The sequence below is a fragment of the Cricetulus griseus genome, chromosome 4 (assembly GCF_003668045.3).
Source record: "Cricetulus griseus strain 17A/GY chromosome 4, alternate assembly CriGri-PICRH-1.0, whole genome shotgun sequence".
Lineage (NCBI taxonomy): Eukaryota > Metazoa > Chordata > Mammalia > Rodentia > Cricetidae > Cricetulus > Cricetulus griseus.
The window spans coordinates 49,532-69,342 of NC_048597.1; the positions used below are offsets into that span (position 1 = coordinate 49,532).

Here is a 19,811-nt window from a genome sequence, read left to right on the forward strand (position 1 = left end):
TCTTGATGGTTTTCTTCTTTATTGTCTATTCTTCATGCTGTATACTTTCTTCAACACCTTATATACTCCAACTAAATAATTTCAGGCAATATAGGAATTACAATGTGGTTCCATTCTATTTTGCACATGATTTTTTTCATCTCCTTTACAGGATTAAAAACTAAGTCACCCCATAAACCCATATACATCCACATATAAGCAACTTGTTACAGATTAACAGAACATGAACAAGCAGAAAGTATTTTTTTGAGCTAACTCTTTTGTTGGCAGGCTGCATATTGTGATTACAAAGAAAGAATCAATCTCTTTACTATTTATCTTGAAAGGTAATTTTATAAGAAATCTTAAAGGAATTACTAACCTAACTTTTTTTATACATGAAGTCCTGGCTAGAGTACTCTGTGAGGCTGGATCATCTCAGCTAGCAACCTCAAAAATGTTCTGAGCAGTTTGTAACCCAAAGCCCATCTTTATTTGGTGTTTTTCAGAATAGTGTTGTTATAACAGTCCTGGTGAAATTGTTGTTATGAGGTTTCATCATCACTTTGAAGACTTCAGAGATCACACTACTTCAGATTATTCCTTTTCTTGGTAACTTTTTAAGATTACTTCCCCTTTTTCTGTGCATGCTTATTTATCCAAAGGTCTTTAAATTACTAAGATGTTTGCTTTTATTTTCCTGGAAAGACAAAAACAAAACACTGACCCAAACCTAACTTTGGGGAGGTTCCTAATCTGATCTTTATCAATTTTAAGTTTTGGTTTCTATGGAAACTTTGTTTCATATTGTAAAGCTGTTCTATCATCTAGAGCAGTGTGTTTTCTTATACTAGCCATTACGTTCTTTAATTGTTCTCAGGAGTTTCCAGGTTGACATGAAACGATTCAATCAAATTTAGCACAGGGGCCTGCAAAAGGGTCCTCAAGGAGTTTCCCAACAGCCAAGGGTTACCTTGAATGTCCCTTGTTGATCTACTTCATTAGTCCAATGCCTGCTTTGCCACACCTTTTACATAATCCAGAAGGGAGTTTTGTTGTGTTTGAATTGTGGTTAGAAAAAAATATCGTTTCTAGGAATGCCTTGTTTACAATTCCTTTTAAGGTAACCTTGTTTCCTACAATTGAAACACCTGACATTTTGATTTTTCTTCAAACCCTGGAAATCACCTCTGCTATCCATGCGTCATCATGATCATGACATTCAATATTCATTGTATCTTGGAGCCATTCCTCCAACTGTGCTGACCTTGCCTTTAAAGGCCTAGTTATCATTCTGTATTGAGAATTAGCATTTTCAGAAAGCCTGAGATTCAATTATTATTTGTCTAGCTTCTGAATTTAGTTATCAATTTACTGTTGATGTCAATCATTAATAGAAATCTGTGAAGGGTTCATTTTGGCCCTGTATAACTTTAGTAAATGACTCAATCTTCTTTCCAACTTTTTGAATTCTGATCCAAGCACTCAAAGCTGCTGCATGGCATAAAGCCAGGGAGTGGCCATATGAAGATTGACTTTCTATAGTAGCACAATCTCCATCTCCAAGAAGTTCATCTGAGGAGATTTCTATACCTCCAGCTCTACAGTATTGCTCAATGGTCTTAGCCTCCTCTCTGAACCAGGTACTCCATTGTAATTGTGAAGCAGGCTCTAAAACAGTTTTAACCAAGTCTCTCCAGTCTTTAGGGATAATTCTATTACAAGATGACCACGAGTTTAACAGTTGCTTCACAAATGGTGAATGCACGCCTTATGGCACCAGTGCTTCCTTGAATCTCCTTATAGCTAATATTGACACAGGAGTCCCATTAGGTCTTACAGAGCCTCTATCATTGGGCAATTTCTGTAAGGTTACTGGATATGCTAATGTTGGTTGTTTGAAAGCCTTAGGCGGTTCCTCTCTAACCGTATGATGCCAAGCTGAAATTGGTTCTCCTTTAAATTCCTCTGTCTGGGTTTGAGTATCTCTATGATCTGTTTTAATCAGTTTTTCGAAGACCTGTATATTGGCACTCATGTCAACCAATATTTTAGAGAGAAACCAAGAATCATCAAACAGACAAGGACTATCAAAATAGTAATTAACAGTACTTCAATCCAGGTTAAGTGGATTAGCCCTTTATTTAATTATTCTCTTTTTAAATCATCTCTCCATTATAATAGTGTTTCCTATTTTTAATGCGGGGGGGGGACATCTGTCTTTAACTTTAAGAACTCCCATTTTTCTTATCAAATCTGCCAAAAATTATGATGAAGATGTGACGAAGGCTGCTGTACCATAGAACGGTAAATTCCTGACCAGATTTCAATGCAGCTACCTAGTTTGACAGCAGCCTGAGAAGGGGGTCCAGAGAAAGACCACCAGAGAGGAAAGCCTAGCTGGCAGAGCAGTGACTCCAGCTCCATGTAGCTCTAACCTTTTCTGTTAGCTGTAAAGCTTCAGAAAAATGGCTTTTTTCCTGATTTTTGTAACCCAAAAGTAGGGTGCCAAATGTACCATGAATTTTAGTTGGTATAAAAAAGAAAAATCCAGAGACAGATATTGGGGTTAAAGATGAAGATGAGAAAAGCACTGAAGGCAGCTACTAGAGATTTCTCACCTCTACCAACGCTCAAAACCAAAAAGGGCAATCCTGTCCTCAAATTGCATCTCCAGACTGCACTGATCCTCAGACTCCATTGAGCTCCTGTCCCCTCCCTCCTTTTATTCCTCTCTCTACCTGCTAGAGCTGGGATACTGGCTTGGGATATCAAATATTGTGATCAACTTTGTATGAGCTCTCTGTCTTTTAGACTGGATCAATCTCTTTGAGTTCAGGGTGGCCTTTAGATAACAGAGTTACATCTGCCTTTATCTCCCAAGTTCTGAGATTAAAGGTGTATACCACCACTGCTTGGCCTTTATGGCTAACTAGTGTCACTAGGTACTTTTGCACTCTGACCTTCAGGCAAACTTTACTTTTTAGATTATAAAATATCACCAGTTACATTATCATTTACATTCATAGGGTTTGTTTTCATGAGTTTGTAGGTACAAACAAAATACAGACAGACATCATAAGACCTGAACAGGTTGTTGACACACTGTCCAAATTTCTTCTCCAGAATACTCTTATGCAACTTAATGTAAGTGTGTTGGCTAAAGACCTCACCAAATACTTTATAGTAGCAAAGAGTTTAGTTTTTTCAGGACTACTGACAAAGACTACTGCAATATGCAAAAGCTTTAAAAGATTGATTGCACACAATTAATTTTACTCCTGTATAAAGTGCAAAACTTTACCACATCAATTACATTTATATGGTTTCTCTGCAGCATGATTTTTTCACATGATTTTGAAGACTATTGATATATGCAAAGGCTTTACCACACTCATTACATTTATAGGGTTTCTCTCCAGTATGGGTTCTTTTATGCAATTGAAGTTGACTGTTCTGTGCAAAGGCTTTCCCACACTCATTACATTCATAAGGTTTCTCTCCAGTATGTGTTCTGTCATGCACTTGAAGATGACTGAAACGTGCAAAAGCTTTACCACACTGATTACATTCATAAGGTTTCTCTCCACTATGTGCTCTTTTATGCATTTGAAGAGTACTTAGGTGTGCAAAGGCTTTACCACACTGATTGCATTCATAGGGTTTCTCTCCAGTATGTGTTCTTTCATGCCGTTGAAGGCTTTTGTGACATGCTAAGGCTTTACCACACTGGTTACATTCATAGGGTTTCTCTCCAGTATGTGTTCTTATATGTATTCTGAAATCACTGTGACTTGCAAAAGCTTGACTACACTGACTACATTCATAGGGTTTCTCTCCGGTATGTGTTCTTTTGTGCATTTGAAGAGTACTAAGATGTGCATAGGCATTACCACATTGATTACATTCATAGGGTCTCTCTCCAGTATGTGTTCTTTTATGCAATAGAAGTTGACTGTTCTGTGCAAAGGCTTTACTGCATTGATCACATTTATAGGGTTTTTCCCCAGCATGTGCTCTTTTATGCATTTGAAGAGAATTGAGATGTGCAAAGGCCTTACCACACTGATTACAATCATAGGGTTTCTCTCCAGTATGTATTCTTTCATGACGTTGAAGATGACTAAGATATGCAAAGGGTTTACCACAGTGACTACATTCATAGGGTTTCTCTCCAGTATGTGTAATTTCATGCATTTTAAGATTACTGAGTTGTGAAAAGGCTTTACCACATTGAGTACATATATAGGGTTTCTCTCCAGTATGTATTCTTTTATGCCGTTGAAGAGAACTGTGAACTGCAAAGGCTTTACCACATTGATTACATTCATAGGGTTTCTCTCCAGTATGTATTCTTTCATGCATTAGAAGATTACTGTAACGTGCAAAGGCTTTACCACATTGATTACATTCATAGGGTTTCTCTCCAGAATGTGTTTTTTTATGCATTAGAAGATTACTGTAACGTGCAAAGGCTTTACCACACTGATCACATTCATAGGGTTTCTCTCCAGAGTGTGTTTTTTTATGCATTCGAAGAAGACTATAACGTGCAAAGGCTTTACCACACTGATCACATTCATAGGGTTTCTCTTCATCATGTGTACTTTTATGTCTTTGGAGAGTACTGGCATATGCAAAGCCTTTAGAACATTGATTACACTCATGGGGCTTCTGTCCAGTATGTGTTCTTTCATTCCATTGAAGATGATTGTCATATGCAAAGGCTTTAACACATTGAGTGTATACAGAAGACTTTTCTCCAGTTTGAATTCTTTCAAGCCTGCAAGATAATTGCCACATGTAAACACTTTACAATATTCAATACACTGATGAATGTTTTTTGTATGATCTAATTTTACAATTTGATCCAATTTAAAATAAGAAATCTTAAACTTTTTAGCACTGTGTTTATACTCATGTTCCCTGTCATTATGAGTGGTTTTGAATCTTTGAAGAAAACTGTGATGATAAGATCCTTTATTACGTGGTTCACAGTTACAGAATCTCTCATCTGTATGAGATTTTTCACATATTTGAAGAGAACTGGAAAAACTTAGAGCATCACCACCCTTATTGCATTCATAAATTTTCCTATATGTGAGTCATACTACATTTGCTAAGTGACTAACACAGTATTTCCACAGTCCTAGTACTCATAGGGCTTTTCTGCAGTATGAGTTTGTTGATGTATTAACAATGAAGCTGCACAACCAATTACTTGTATACTTGAATCAAATTCAACAAGAATACTCAGTGTGGGGACTGTGACATATCTTCTAATTGGTCAGATGTGGAGGAACGTTATATCTTCCCATTATTCCTATGCTCATGTGGCTTGTATCCAGAGTGAGATATGATATACCTAGTAAAGGGAGAATAACAAATAAAAGATTTCTACATCCAATTCACAAAGTTTGACTTTCTTTTCTCAGAGATTTGTGGTATAGGGATTAAGGTTTCTCCATAAAAACTGCCTCTTGACTCTTGACTCTAACTGCCCCTTTCAGTAAACTTAGCACAGCCACAAGTATATGAGTAACACTAGCTTTATTATGGACTATTTGCTCATTAGAAGGCTTTGAACATATACACTTATCACCTCTTCAATGTGTATAACTGTAGTAAGGAGAGTAGTATGAAATAAATGGGTTGACAGTTCTACAGCATAGCTCCCATCATACTATGATTCAAATGGTGGTATATGTTGAGGCATCGTTTCCTTTTCTTCTTTCTTAAAAGAATGCCTTGCAAATGCAATTCACCTATCTGGAATTAAAGTATATGGTAGTGTGAGAATTTAATAATCAGCAATGCACTTTAACCTGTGCTTATGTATACTGTTGCTTTTCTTTAAAACTTAGGGGACACGGGCTGGAGAGATGGCTCAGAGGTTAAGAGCACCAACTGCTCTTCCAAAGGTCCTGAGTTCAATTCCCAGCAACCACACGGTGGCTCACAAATATACGTTATGAGAACTGGTGCCCTCTTCTGATGTGCAGATATATATGGAAGCAGAATGTTATATACATAATAAATAAATAAAATCTTTTAAAGAAAGGTTATGTGTCCTCACATTGCAATTTCCTCAGAGTCACATTTGTATCAACTTGCACATGAAAATTACCTTGAATGTCTTCTATAACTTTGACAATGTTCTTCAATATTATGGTCTTCCCAACTGTATCCTAAAACATAGCACCAGACAATGGATGTTACATTATTGAAAACTGTGCAAATTTTAAGTTACCATCTTCAGTGACCCTTAAAACTATGCATGATTTATACACCTCATTCTTCTTCTTTTTCAATCTAATTACAAAATATCAATAACCAAGGAATTGTTGTCCCCTTATTTTAAAACATGAGGGAATAGTCAGTCTTACCTATAGCAGTGAGGTTCCTGTAGGTCTCCAGCATCACATCTTTGTAGAGATTCTTCTGGGAAGGATCCAGCAAAGTCCACTCTTCCCAAGTGAAGTTGACATGTACATCATCATAGGTCACAGCATTCTAAAATATCCCACACATGTGCACAACAGAAAGTATGATACTGACAACATTGTGAATGTATACATCTTTGACAGTATAGCCATATAATTCTGATGCTCCCCACAATTATTCTAAAAATAGACACTATAATGAAATGACCAAGTCACTTTATTTAGAAGGAAACTGAATAAAAGGTCACCTCTGTCATGACTGTACCCTTTAAATGGGATATCAGCTTGCAAGAGAAATGCATATTAACAAACAGAGAGAGAGAGAAGTAAATAGGCCAACAGTACAGATTACACATGAGAGAAATTTTATGAAAAACTGCTAACTACAAAAAAAGAAAACTAAGATGGAGAAACTGGGTGTGTTGGCTCATGCCTTTAACCCTGGCACTCAGAATGCAGAGGCAGGTATATGTACCTCAGAGTTGAATGAAGTCTAGTCTATCCAATGAGGTCCATGGCAGCAAGAAGTACATATTAAGACCCTGTTACTTTTGCAATAATCAGTCAAACAAACAAAAGATAGGAACAACTTAGAGGATTTTACTGAAGTTCTTACAGAGTTATAATGGGGGATATCCTTTTGTAAATATGTTTCTCTTATTGGTGGATGAATAAATCACTGTTTAGCCTACAGCCAATAGTGGTAGGAAGATAGGTATGGCTAGGAGATGAGGAGAAATCTGGGAAAGGTAGGCAGGGACAGCTCACCAAAACAGACACAATGGGTGGCTGGCCCAGTGATTAAGAGAACTGACTGCGGCCGGGCATTGGTGGTGCACGCCTTTAATCCCAGCACTTGGGAGGCAGAGGCAGGTGGATCTCTGTGAGTTCGAGGCCAGCCTGGTCTCCAGGGTGAGTGCCAGGATAGGCTCCAAATCTACACAGAGAAACTCTGTGTTGAAAAACAACAACAAAAAAAAACAAAAAACAAAAAACAAAACAAAACAAAAAAACAGAAAAGAAAAGAGCACTGACTGCTCCTCCAGAGGTACTGAGTTGAATTCCCAGCACCCACATGGTGGGTAACAATCACCTGTAATGAGGTACGGTGCCCTCTTCTGGCATTCAGGGATACATGCAGGCAGAACACTGCATAGATAACAAATAAATGAATAAATAAAATTTTAGAAAATGAGACGCCGTGGAGGAACTGAGAGGATCAGACAAACCAGGCGATCTCTGGTAAGATAAGACCATGTGGAAATGCATAGATTACTAGAAATGGGTTAATAATTACTAGTGAGCTAGCCAATATGAAGTCCTCGACATTGACCAACAGTATAATAATGAATACAGTGTTCATGTGTTTATTTGGGCCTGAGAAGGGTGGAGGGACCTGGCAAGACAAGAAGAACCACCAGCAACTGACTTATTCATTGACTCTAGTTCTGTATTCATCTTCCTGAAAACTGAAGTGCCCTAAATTGAACTGTAGCATCAAGATTTTACTAAGAGGCATTGCATGTTTAAACAGTTACAAATGAAAACATTGGCAATATAAATGTTGACTATAACTAATAAACACAGGACAGGAGAGATGGCTCAGTAGTAAAATAGCTCCTGCTCATCTTGCATATAGGTGGGCTCAACTACCAGTACTTACACAGGGCATCACTACTATCAATTATTCCAAGTTTAGGGTTTCTTACACCATCTTTTGAACACTATGAGGACCAGGTACCCACATAGTACATATAGATAGATACAAGTAAAATATTCATATTCATTAAAAACTTCAAAACACATACAACAGGCAGGAAGAAAGTCATGCGTCTGTAATCCAATAATTCAGAAGGCTCAGGCAGTATCAATGTTGTAAATAGTTGCCATACTGGGAAACAGAATGATACCTTCTACATCTCTCTCTTTGGTTACTTCCACTCCCTATGTGCAGCTAGGTCTCCATGGAAGATGTCTCAAAACTTAGGTATCTTAATATCTTATGGTCTCAAAATGTAATCCAGGCTGTTGTGTAATATTATTTTAAGATGTGTTATATTTGTTTATGCCATGGAACATGTTTTAAGGATGCAAAGATGTGTTGCATTCTTTTATGTTGAATATGTTTAACTCCGTGAAGTTGTGATACTTTGTCATTCAAAAATGCCTGATTGATCTAATGAAGATCTGAATGGCCAACAGCTTGGCAGGAAAGGATAGGCAGGGCTGGCAGGCAGAGAGAATAAAAGGGAGGAGAAATCTGGGGGTAAGAAAACACAAAAAAGGAAGGAGTAAGAAAATGAGCGGGCACTAGGAGCCAGCCACCCATCTACACAGCAAGTCATGGTGTAAGAAGTAAAGAAAGGTATACAGAAAAGAGAAACATAAAAGCCCAGAAGCAAAAGGAGATGGGATAATTTAAGAAAAGCAGGCTATATAAACAAGTCAAATTAAGGCTGAGCATTTATAGGAAGCAATAAGTCTCCGTGTGTGTGCGTGTGTGTGTGTGTGTGTGTGTGTGTGTGTGTGTGTGTGTGTGTGTGTGTTTTATTTGCAAGCTGGGTGGGAGGCCCCCCAAACAGTAAAGAGTTATAAAAAAATAACACCAGGCTTAATCCTCACAGCTTTATGCAATGAACTCTCACAGTATTCTCACTGGGTTTCTGACTCTGCCAAACATAGATGCCTGCAACAATGCTGAATGGTAATCACACACTAAGAATTCATGACCTTAAATTTTGATTCTTTCTAGTTTCCAGCACATGATGTGTGATACTGCAAAGTTTGATTGGGGAAGAAAGAGTCCTTGCCTCAACTGCTGACAGTATGCTGTCCAAATTGATCAAGCAAGAAACAAAAAAGAGTGACTGCAAAACCTTGTGAAGACAAGGCAGGACAATTCTTCAAAAATCCATGTTTACAGAAGACTATAGGCCAAAGATTAATGCAGAGGAACCTGGCTGACTTTCCAGGCAGCCAGATATTTCTGTCATTTCTCACATTTTTCAGAAGTCTCTTGCTTGCAATTTGTGCTTACTCAGTTAATATGATTTCCTTCTCTGGTCGCTGAGGAAGTTGAAGACTTGCTGGGTATAGTTTTCCTTGTTTACCAGACTCAGAAAAGAAACTCACTAAAAAGGTGTAAAGTATGAAAGGTTGAAAAACATTAAAAGATAATTTGATAATGCAACTTAGAATAGAAAGTGAATTAGGTACAACCATTTGGACTCACCGAGATAGGATAGATATGGGTGTTTTCTCTGAATTTCTCAAATGCAAATGGACTAGACATTGTTAATATAATTGCCTTATATATGAACATAGTTATTGTACATATTATATATAGTTTTTCCTATATTAATTACAACCATTATTTTAGACAAAAAAATGAGAAATGTGGTGGTATTTTGTTAATGATGTAACAAATAAAGCTTGCCTTAAGATAAGAGTGCAAAGCTAGCCAAACCAGTCAGCCATACAGGTCAGGCAGTGCTGGCACATACATTTAATCCCATCCACACTGGTTAGCCATAGAAGCTGGGCAATGGTGGTGGACCCCTTTAATCCTAGCACTAGAGAGGAATATAAGGTGGGGGGAGACAGGAGTGCAGAATATTGAGTCTGCAATCATGCTGAGGACACAATTGCCCCTTTTGATCTGAGCCTTGGTGGAGGTAAGAACTCTCCAGTGTCTTGGCTAGTTTGCTTTTCTGATCTTCAGCTTGAACCCCAGTATCTGTCTCTGGGTTTTTATTAATTGTGCTACCAATATATGTACTAGCAAATGATCTCTCTAGTGTGAAGACTCCACCTGATGCCAAGTTGAGAGTTCCTCTTTCTATGAAAATCTCTAGAGCAGCAGATTACAAATACCTACATTAAACTAGTATTAGTGAAAATTCCATTATCTAGGTTCCATCTCCTAACTGCTATGATTCAGAGTGAATCACATGTTTCAGAGTAAGCTGTAGTAAGCCCTTCTTGCAATCCTGGCAAGTAGCCAAATTTGGTCACCATGACTCTACACTTGTTGAGATTTTGTTTTTAAATCTCCCATACCAACCCCACAAATGTGTACATGGCACGACAGATGCGAACAAATGCCCTCAGTCTCTGCAGCCTCTGTTATTCATCTCTCATTGACTGAACCACTTCCTTTTCTAACTCTACAAGAAGCAGTAAACCTAGCTCTTCAGACCTAACACTGACTTTTAACTATTTAGAGGATTACATGGCATATGGCCCCAGCACTCAGAAGCTGGGAGGAAAACTGACATGAGTCAGTGACTAGCCTGGGCTAGATAAGAAAACAACAAGAACAAAATTGCATTCAGGATAATAAGAGCTGGCATAAGAATTTAAAGTCACTGAAAAACCCTTAAATTTCAGAGTGGCATGAACTGCACAGCACTTTAACTAGATCACTCTGGTTGCTGTATGGAAATAAATATGTAGCAAAAAGGAAAAAATAAACAGTGGCTCTTACAGAATCACTATAGGAGGTAGCAGTGAGAATGACAATCATCTATTTTAGGCACTAGGAAGAGTTCTACTTGAAGTATAACCTGAGGGCAAAAATAAAGTATTATATACAGGAAGATACTAGTTTGATACTTTCAACAGGGAACTAAAGAGTTTGAATGGCTTCACCAGGACAAGCATTAAAGTGATTGCAAGGGTGGCTATGTGATTAAGATGAGAGTGAAAAGGGACTTTGCAAATATCAGATGTAACATAAACCCTTGGAGACTGGGCATATAAACCTGAAATATGAGAAACTGGAATGATTAAGAATGACTATCACACCATTTGTTACAGTTACTCAAAGTATCAGCTTAGTGTCATCCTCACACCAGCGTCAGTCAACTGAAACTCTACCCCCAAATCATACTGCATACACACAGGTGTATGTTTTCAACATGTACAACAATCATAACTTTCCTACAACTTATAGAGCAGAAGCCCTTCTAAGTATATTACACTAATATTTTTGATATAGCTAAATAGAAATTAGTTGAAAACTGTCTTAAACAGTCAAAGTGTACCATCAAAATGCTTGTATATAAAATAGAAATTCAATAGAAATGATACTCAATAGTAATTTCTCTCAAAATTAAACCAGAAATTTACCACAGTTGAAATATTAAGACCTTAAGAATGCAGATTGTGGATATGATCCAGCACTTCAAAACTGTAGGTAGGAGAATCGGGAATTCAAGGATAGCATGGGTCACTGTTTCAATAAGATAGAAAGATAAAAAAGCATTATTGAGCAGGTGGTGAGAAAGCTCATAGGGTAGAGGTGCTTACTACCAAGACTGGCCTGAATTCAATTCCCAGGCACCACATGATAGCAGAGAGAGAAAGTCTTACCTCCACACACGCCCCCTACACACAAATATACAACTGCATTTTAAAAAAATGAAAGAACTAGGGACACTAAGGCAGGAGGATCAAGACTGGGTAAGACTACTACAATGAAACCCTGTGTCAACAAAAACCAAAACAAAAGAAGCAGAGTACTTATTATTCACCCTTATTGTGTGGATCACAAAATATTTCCTGTGTTTTTTGTTTAACTCAAATGAAAAGACTTACTGAATGCAATTCGGTCTATGTGCTGTTGTTGGGGGTAGCTTTTATTTATTGATTTTTTTTTTGAAACAGTGTTTCTCTGTTTAACAGTCCTGGCTTACCTGCAATTCATTCTGTATACCAGGCAGGCCTCAAACTCAGTAAGATCTGCCTCATTCTGCCTCTCATGTGCTGTGGTTAAAGGTGTGCACCACCACTACCCATTCCAGTATTGTTTTAAAGGAAAAAAAAAGTATTTCTGTTTTCACTAGACCAAAAATACTCATTAGTCAATCAAATTATTACAAATATTAGTCAATGAAATTCTGTACCAAATATTCAACTCCCTTTGAATTTATAACTTACCAGCACGGAGAGATTTCCAGGCCCCCCTATCAGTAGTTTGCCATTTTATTTCCTTCTTTGTAAAATTGTGATAATAGTTATTATTTCTTTTCCTTTCCAATGTCAACCTGAGGGTCATTTGTATCTCAGCAGTTCCTAATGTTAATTGAAAACACAGTTTACAAGTACCTCAAAGAGCATTAGGCCACACTGAATACTATTATAAAAGATCCCAGACATTCTTAAATCATATCTAAAAAACTTAAATTATTTCCAATGGGTAGTAATGAGTAATTCTCCAAGATGTAAGTGTGTTACACAAAAGTTTGCAGTACCTTTTGATTTGGGGGTGTCTCTTTAGACTTTACCAGCAAAGTTATTATCATCTGTAAGGCTTTTCAACATTTCAATAAAATTTCAGATTTTCTGATGAGGTAGGCTCCACATACCCACTGAACACATTAGAAGATGAGAACACATTTCCAGATAAGATGGGATAAAATACATCATATAGCTAAAAGCCATAAAATCCTTAGAAGCAATACTTACTCTCTAAAACAAGCAGTTTTCCTATCTCCTAAAAACAGTTTCCAATTTAAGTAATGAAATACGTAACTTAGCAAAGTCCCAAAACTTCAGGAACTAAAAAGTATTAAAAAGACACACCGCTCAACATAAAAGAAAAAATAGCATCTACCACATACTCCACATACACTACTTCACAGTAATTCCTGCAGGACAGGAACAGCTATCCCAAGACTGAAGTTCTGTGAAAAGATCTATGGAATTCATACAAAGACATCACACCTTCTGTCCTACACTGTTTGTGTGATTCTTAAGTTTCCTGTTTAAGTTTTCTAAAATTGTAAAGATCCTCTCATGACTTTCTTTTGCTTTTGAACACACTAAAAATAAAAACAGATCCAGAAACCCTGGATCATCCCGCTAATCCCATATATCAGTAGGCTGAGGCAGTAGGTCACATATTACAATTACATGCAAAATCAGTTCAAAGATATACTGAGTTCCAGAATAAAGAGTGATTTAATGTGAATCAGGTGGGTCTCTATGGGTTTGGGGCAGCCTAGTCTACAACAACAAGATCCACTTCTATACTAACAACCAAATTCTGAATAAAAATATTATTTACTTTTTAAAAATTTTATTTATTTATTATGTATACAACATTCTGCTTCCATGTATATCTGCACACCAGAAGAGGCACCAGATCTCATAACGGATGGTTGTGAGCCACCATGTGGTTGCTGGGAATTGAACTCGGGACCTCTGGAAGAGCAGTTGGTGCTCTTAACCTCTGAGCCATATCTCCAGCCACAAAAATATTATTTTATGCTATCTTTCGTTCCTGTTATAAGGCATATGAAAGCATGGAGTTTTGGTATGTGCTAAAATTCCAGGAGAAGACAGAAACATATGAAGGTGAGTTGTGAAGTGATTAATAATATCGCTGCCTGAGAGGCCATTCTCCAGCAACACAGGGAACTAAAAATACTCACAAGTGGTGCATACTAGACTTTTGTATCTGAGGGGGTTAGGGAAAAAGACACTCACATTCTCTCTTGATGGTTTTCTTCTTTATTGTCTATTCTTCATGCTGTATACTTTCTTCAACACCTTATATACTCCAACTAAATAATTTCAGGCAATATAGGAATTACAATGTGGTTCCATTCTATTTTGCACATGATTTTTTTCATCTCCTTTACAGGATTAAAAACTAAGTCACCCCATAAACCCATATACATCCACATATAAGCAACTTGTTACAGATTAACAGAACATGAACAAGCAGAAAGTATTTTTTTGAGCTAACTCTTTTGTTGGCAGGCTGCATATTGTGATTACAAAGAAAGAATCAATCTCTTTACTATTTATCTTGAAAGGTAATTTTATAAGAAATCTTAAAGGAATTACTAACCTAACTTTTTTTATACATGAAGTCCTGGCTAGAGTACTCTGTGAGGCTGGATCATCTCAGCTAGCAACCTCAAAAATGTTCTGAGCAGTTTGTAACCCAAAGCCCATCTTTATTTGGTGTTTTTCAGAATAGTGTTGTTATAACAGTCCTGGTGAAATTGTTGTTATGAGGTTTCATCATCACTTTGAAGACTTCAGAGATCACACTACTTCAGATTATTCCTTTTCTTGGTAACTTTTTAAGATTACTTCCCCTTTTTCTGTGCATGCTTATTTATCCAAAGGTCTTTAAATTACTAAGATGTTTGCTTTTATTTTCCTGGAAAGACAAAAACAAAACACTGACCCAAACCTAACTTTGGGGAGGTTCCTAATCTGATCTTTATCAATTTTAAGTTTTGGTTTCTATGGAAACTTTGTTTCATATTGTAAAGCTGTTCTATCATCTAGAGCAGTGTGTTTTCTTATACTAGCCATTACGTTCTTTAATTGTTCTCAGGAGTTTCCAGGTTGACATGAAACGATTCAATCAAATTTAGCACAGGGGCCTGCAAAAGGGTCCTCAAGGAGTTTCCCAACAGCCAAGGGTTACCTTGAATGTCCCTTGTTGATCTACTTCATTAGTCCAATGCCTGCTTTGCCACACCTTTTACATAATCCAGAAGGGAGTTTTGTTGTGTTTGAATTGTGGTTAGAAAAAAATATCGTTTCTAGGAATGCCTTGTTTACAATTCCTTTTAAGGTAACCTTGTTTCCTACAATTGAAACACCTGACATTTTGATTTTTCTTCAAACCCTGGAAATCACCTCTGCTATCCATGCGTCATCATGATCATGACATTCAATATTCATTGTATCTTGGAGCCATTCCTCCAACTGTGCTGACCTTGCCTTTAAAGGCCTAGTTATCATTCTGTATTGAGAATTAGCATTTTCAGAAAGCCTGAGATTCAATTATTATTTGTCTAGCTTCTGAATTTAGTTATCAATTTACTGTTGATGTCAATCATTAATAGAAATCTGTGAAGGGTTCATTTTGGCCCTGTATAACTTTAGTAAATGACTCAATCTTCTTTCCAACTTTTTGAATTCTGATCCAAGCACTCAAAGCTGCTGCATGGCATAAAGCCAGGGAGTGGCCATATGAAGATTGACTTTCTATAGTAGCACAATCTCCATCTCCAAGAAGTTCATCTGAGGAGATTTCTATACCTCCAGCTCTACAGTATTGCTCAATGGTCTTAGCCTCCTCTCTGAACCAGGTACTCCATTGTAATTGTGAAGCAGGCTCTAAAACAGTTTTAACCAAGTCTCTCCAGTCTTTAGGGATAATTCTATTACAAGATGACCACGAGTTTAACAGTTGCTTCACAAATGGTGAATGCACGCCTTATGGCACCAGTGCTTCCTTGAATCTCCTTATAGCTAATATTGACACAGGAGTCCCATTAGGTCTTACAGAGCCTCTATCATTGGGCAATTTCTGTAAGGTTACTGGATATGCTAATGTTGGTTGTTTGAAAGCCTTAGGCGGTTCCTCTCTAACCGTATGATGCCAAGCTGAAATTGGTTCTCCTTTAAATTCCTCTGTCTGGGTTTGAGTATCTCTATGATCTGTTTTAATCAGTTTTTCGAAGACCTGTATATTGGCACTCATGTCAACCAATATTTTAGAGAGAAACCAAGAATCATCAAACAGACAAGGACTATCAAAATAGTAATTAACAGTACTTCAATCCAGGTTAAGTGGATTAGCCCTTTATTTAATTATTCTCTTTTTAAATCATCTCTCCATTATAATAGTGTTTCCTATTTTTAATGCGGGGGGGGGACATCTGTCTTTAACTTTAAGAACTCCCATTTTTCTTATCAAATCTGCCAAAAATTATGATGAAGATGTGACGAAGGCTGCTGTACCATAGAACGGTAAATTCCTGACCAGATTTCAATGCAGCTACCTAGTTTGACAGCAGCCTGAGAAGGGGGTCCAGAGAAAGACCACCAGAGAGGAAAGCCTAGCTGGCAGAGCAGTGACTCCAGCTCCATGTAGCTCTAACCTTTTCTGTTAGCTGTAAAGCTTCAGAAAAATGGCTTTTTTCCTGATTTTTGTAACCCAAAAGTAGGGTGCCAAATGTACCATGAATTTTAGTTGGTATAAAAAAGAAAAATCCAGAGACAGATATTGGGGTTAAAGATGAAGATGAGAAAAGCACTGAAGGCAGCTACTAGAGATTTCTCACCTCTACCAACGCTCAAAACCAAAAAGGGCAATCCTGTCCTCAAATTGCATCTCCAGACTGCACTGATCCTCAGACTCCATTGAGCTCCTGTCCCCTCCCCCCTTTTATTCCTCCCTACCTGCTAGAGCTGGGATTAAATCTTAGGGTATCAAGTATTGTGATCAACTTTGTATGAGCTCCCTTTGTCTTTTAGAGTGGATCAATCTCGTGCAGCCTAGGGCCTTGAGCTAACAGATCTGACTATATCTCCCAAGTTCTGAGATTAAAGGTGTCTACCACCACTGCTGGCCGCTATGGCTGACTAGTGTGTCTAGTTTTGCACTCTGATCTTCAGGGAAGCTTTACTTGTTAGATCATAAACAAAATATCACCAGTTACCTTATCATTTATATTCATAGGGATTGTTTTCATGCAGGTGCAAACAAAATAGAAACAGACATCATAATGCCTCAATAACTTGTTGACACACTGTCCAAATTTCTTCTCCAGAATACTCTTATGCAACTTAATGTAAGTGTGTTGGCTAAAGACCTCACCAAATACTTTATAGTGACAAAGAGTTTAGTTTTTTCAGGACTACTGACAAAGCCTACTGCAATATGCAAAAGCTTTAAAAGATTGATTGCACACAATTAGTTTTACTCCTGTATAAAGTGCAAAACTTTACCACATTTACTACATTCATGATGTTTCTCTGCAGTATGATTTTTTCCTATGACTTTGAAGACTATTGATATATGCAAAGGCTTTACCACACTCATTACATTTATAGGGTTTCTCTCCAGTATGGGTTCTTTTATGCATTTGAAGATGACTGTTCTGTGCAAAGGCTTTCCCACACTCATTACATTCATAAGGTTTCTCTCCAGTATGTGTTCTGTCATGCATTTGAAGATGACTGAAACGTGCAAAAGCTTTACCACACTGATTACATTCATAAGGTTTTTCTCCACTATGTGCTCTTTTATGCATTTGAAGAGTACTGAGATGTGCAAAGGCTTTACCACACTGATTACATTCATAGGGTTTCTCTCCAGTATGTGTTCTTTCATGCCGTTGAAGGCTTTTGTGACATGCAAAGGCTTTACCACACTGGTTACATTCATAGGGTTTCTCTCCAGTATGTGTTCTTATATGTATTCTGAAATAACTGTGACTTGCAAAAGCTTTACCACACTGATTACATTCATAGGGTTTCTCTCCGGTATGTGTTCTTTTGTGCATTTGAAGAGTACTAAGATGTGCATAGGCTTTATCACACTGATCACATCCATAGGGTTTCTCTCCAGTGTGTGTTCTTTTATGCATTAGAAGTTGACTGTGCTGTGCAAAGGCTTTACCACATTGATCACATTCATAGGGTTTCTCTCCACTATGTGCTCTTTTGTGCATTTGAAGAGTATTGAGATGTGCAAAGGCCTTACCACACTGATTACATTCATAAGGTTTCTCTCCAGTATGTATTCTTTCATGACGTTGAAGATGACCAAGATGTGCAAAGGCTTTACCACATTGATTACATTCATAAGGTTTTTCTCCCGTATGTGTTCTTTCATGCATTTGAAGATTACTAAGTTGTGAAAAGGCTTTACCACATTGATCACATTCATAGGGTTTCTGTCCTGTATGTGTTCTTTCATGCCGTTGAAGAGAACTGTGACATGCAAAGGCTTTTCGACATTGATTACATTCATAGGGTTTCTCTCCAGTATGTATTCGTTCATGCATTAGAAGATGACTGTACCGTGCAAAGGCTTTACCACACTGATCACATTCATAGGGTTTCTCTCTGGAATGTGTTTTTTTATGCATTAAAAGATTACTGTAACGTGCAAAGGCTTTACCACACTGATTACATTCATAAGGTTTCTCTCCAGTATGTGTTCTTATATGTATTCGTAAATAACTGTGACTTGCAAAAGCTTTACCACACTGATTGCATTCATAGGGTTTCTCTCTACTATGTGTTCTTTCGTTCCATTGAAGATGACTGTCATATGCAAAGGCTTTAACCCATTGAGTGTATACAGAAGGTTTCTCTCCAGTTTGACTTCTTTCAAGCCTGCAAGGATAATTGTCATATGTAAACACTTTACAATATTCAATACACTGATGAATGTTTCTATCTGTATGAATTAATTTTACAATTTGGTCCAATTGCAAATAAGAATCAGATCTTGAGTTTTTACCACTGTATTTACACTCATGTTCCCCTTTATTATGGGTTGTTTTGCATCATTGAAGAGAACTGGAAAAACTCAGAGCTTTACCACCCTTGTTGTATTCATGAATTTTCCTATACGGTGAGTCATGCTGCATTTGCTAAGTGAAGTAGGACAAACACAGTATTTCCAGTTTAGTACTCACAGGGCTTTTCTACAGTACGAGTTTGTTGATGTATTAACAATGAAGCTGGCAAAGCCAATTACTTTTAAACTTGAATGAAATTCACCAAGAATACTCAATATGAGGACTGCTGCATATTTTCTAATTGTTGAGACAGAGAGGAGTGTTACATTTTCCCAAATCCCTATGCTCATATGGCTTATATTTAGAGATATCATATACCTAGTAAAGGAAGAATAACAAGTAAGATGTTTCCACATTCAATTCATACAGTTTTTACTTTCTGTTCTCATAGATTTATGGTATAGGGATTAAGGTTTCTACATAACAACTGCCCCTTGACTTTTGACTCTAACTGCCCCTCCCACTAAACTTAGCACAGTCACAACAACTATATGAGTAACGCTAGCTTTGCTATGAACTATTTGCTCATTAGAAGGCTTTGAACATATATACTTATCACCTCTTCAATGTGTATATCTTTAGTAATGTCAGTAGTATGAAATAAATGGGTTTACAGTCTACAGCATAACTCTTATGGTACTATGATTCAAACGGTGGTATGTGTTGAGGCATCGTTTCCTTGTCTTCTTTCTTAAAAGAATGCCCTGCAACAGTTTTGCTAAATTACATTCTGCCTCAGTCTCCTGAGTGGCTGGGATTACAGGCCTATGTTGCCAGGCCTGACTTGAAGCTACTTTCTTAATCCTTAGCTTTTAGGTCCTTTAAGGTTGGCTTATGATTTCACCAGTAGTGATTGTGAGCCCAAGTTTGTCTTTTAGTAATATCAGTATTGTATTTTTAACTATTTGCTGACTTTGATATTTATTAACAATAAACACAAGATTTCTACATATGTTTTATGGATTTTAACTGTTTATGTCAATATAACAATTCTGGTTTTGGAGGGTCTTGTGATCCATTGTGCTTTTTTGTCAGAGCAGCA

The 19,811-nt window shown here is 37.3% G+C and overlaps 1 protein-coding gene and 1 pseudogene across 1 annotated transcript; both read right to left on the reverse strand.

Moving 5' to 3' along the window:
• LOC100761161 (zinc finger protein 431) lies at positions 1-13,991 on the reverse strand. Its single transcript, XM_035444260.1, has 4 exons — positions 13,914-13,991; positions 6,366-6,492; positions 6,107-6,167; positions 1-4,762 (listed from the first exon to the last, which is right to left on the reverse strand). Exons 2-4 carry the CDS (start codon positions 6,397-6,399, stop codon positions 3,298-3,300), a joined length of 1,560 nt encoding a protein of 519 aa, XP_035300151.1. The 5' UTR covers positions 6,400-6,492; positions 13,914-13,991; the 3' UTR covers positions 1-3,297.
• LOC113835646 overlaps positions 13,922-19,811 on the reverse strand; it is a 19,232-nt pseudogene continuing 13,342 nt past the window's right edge.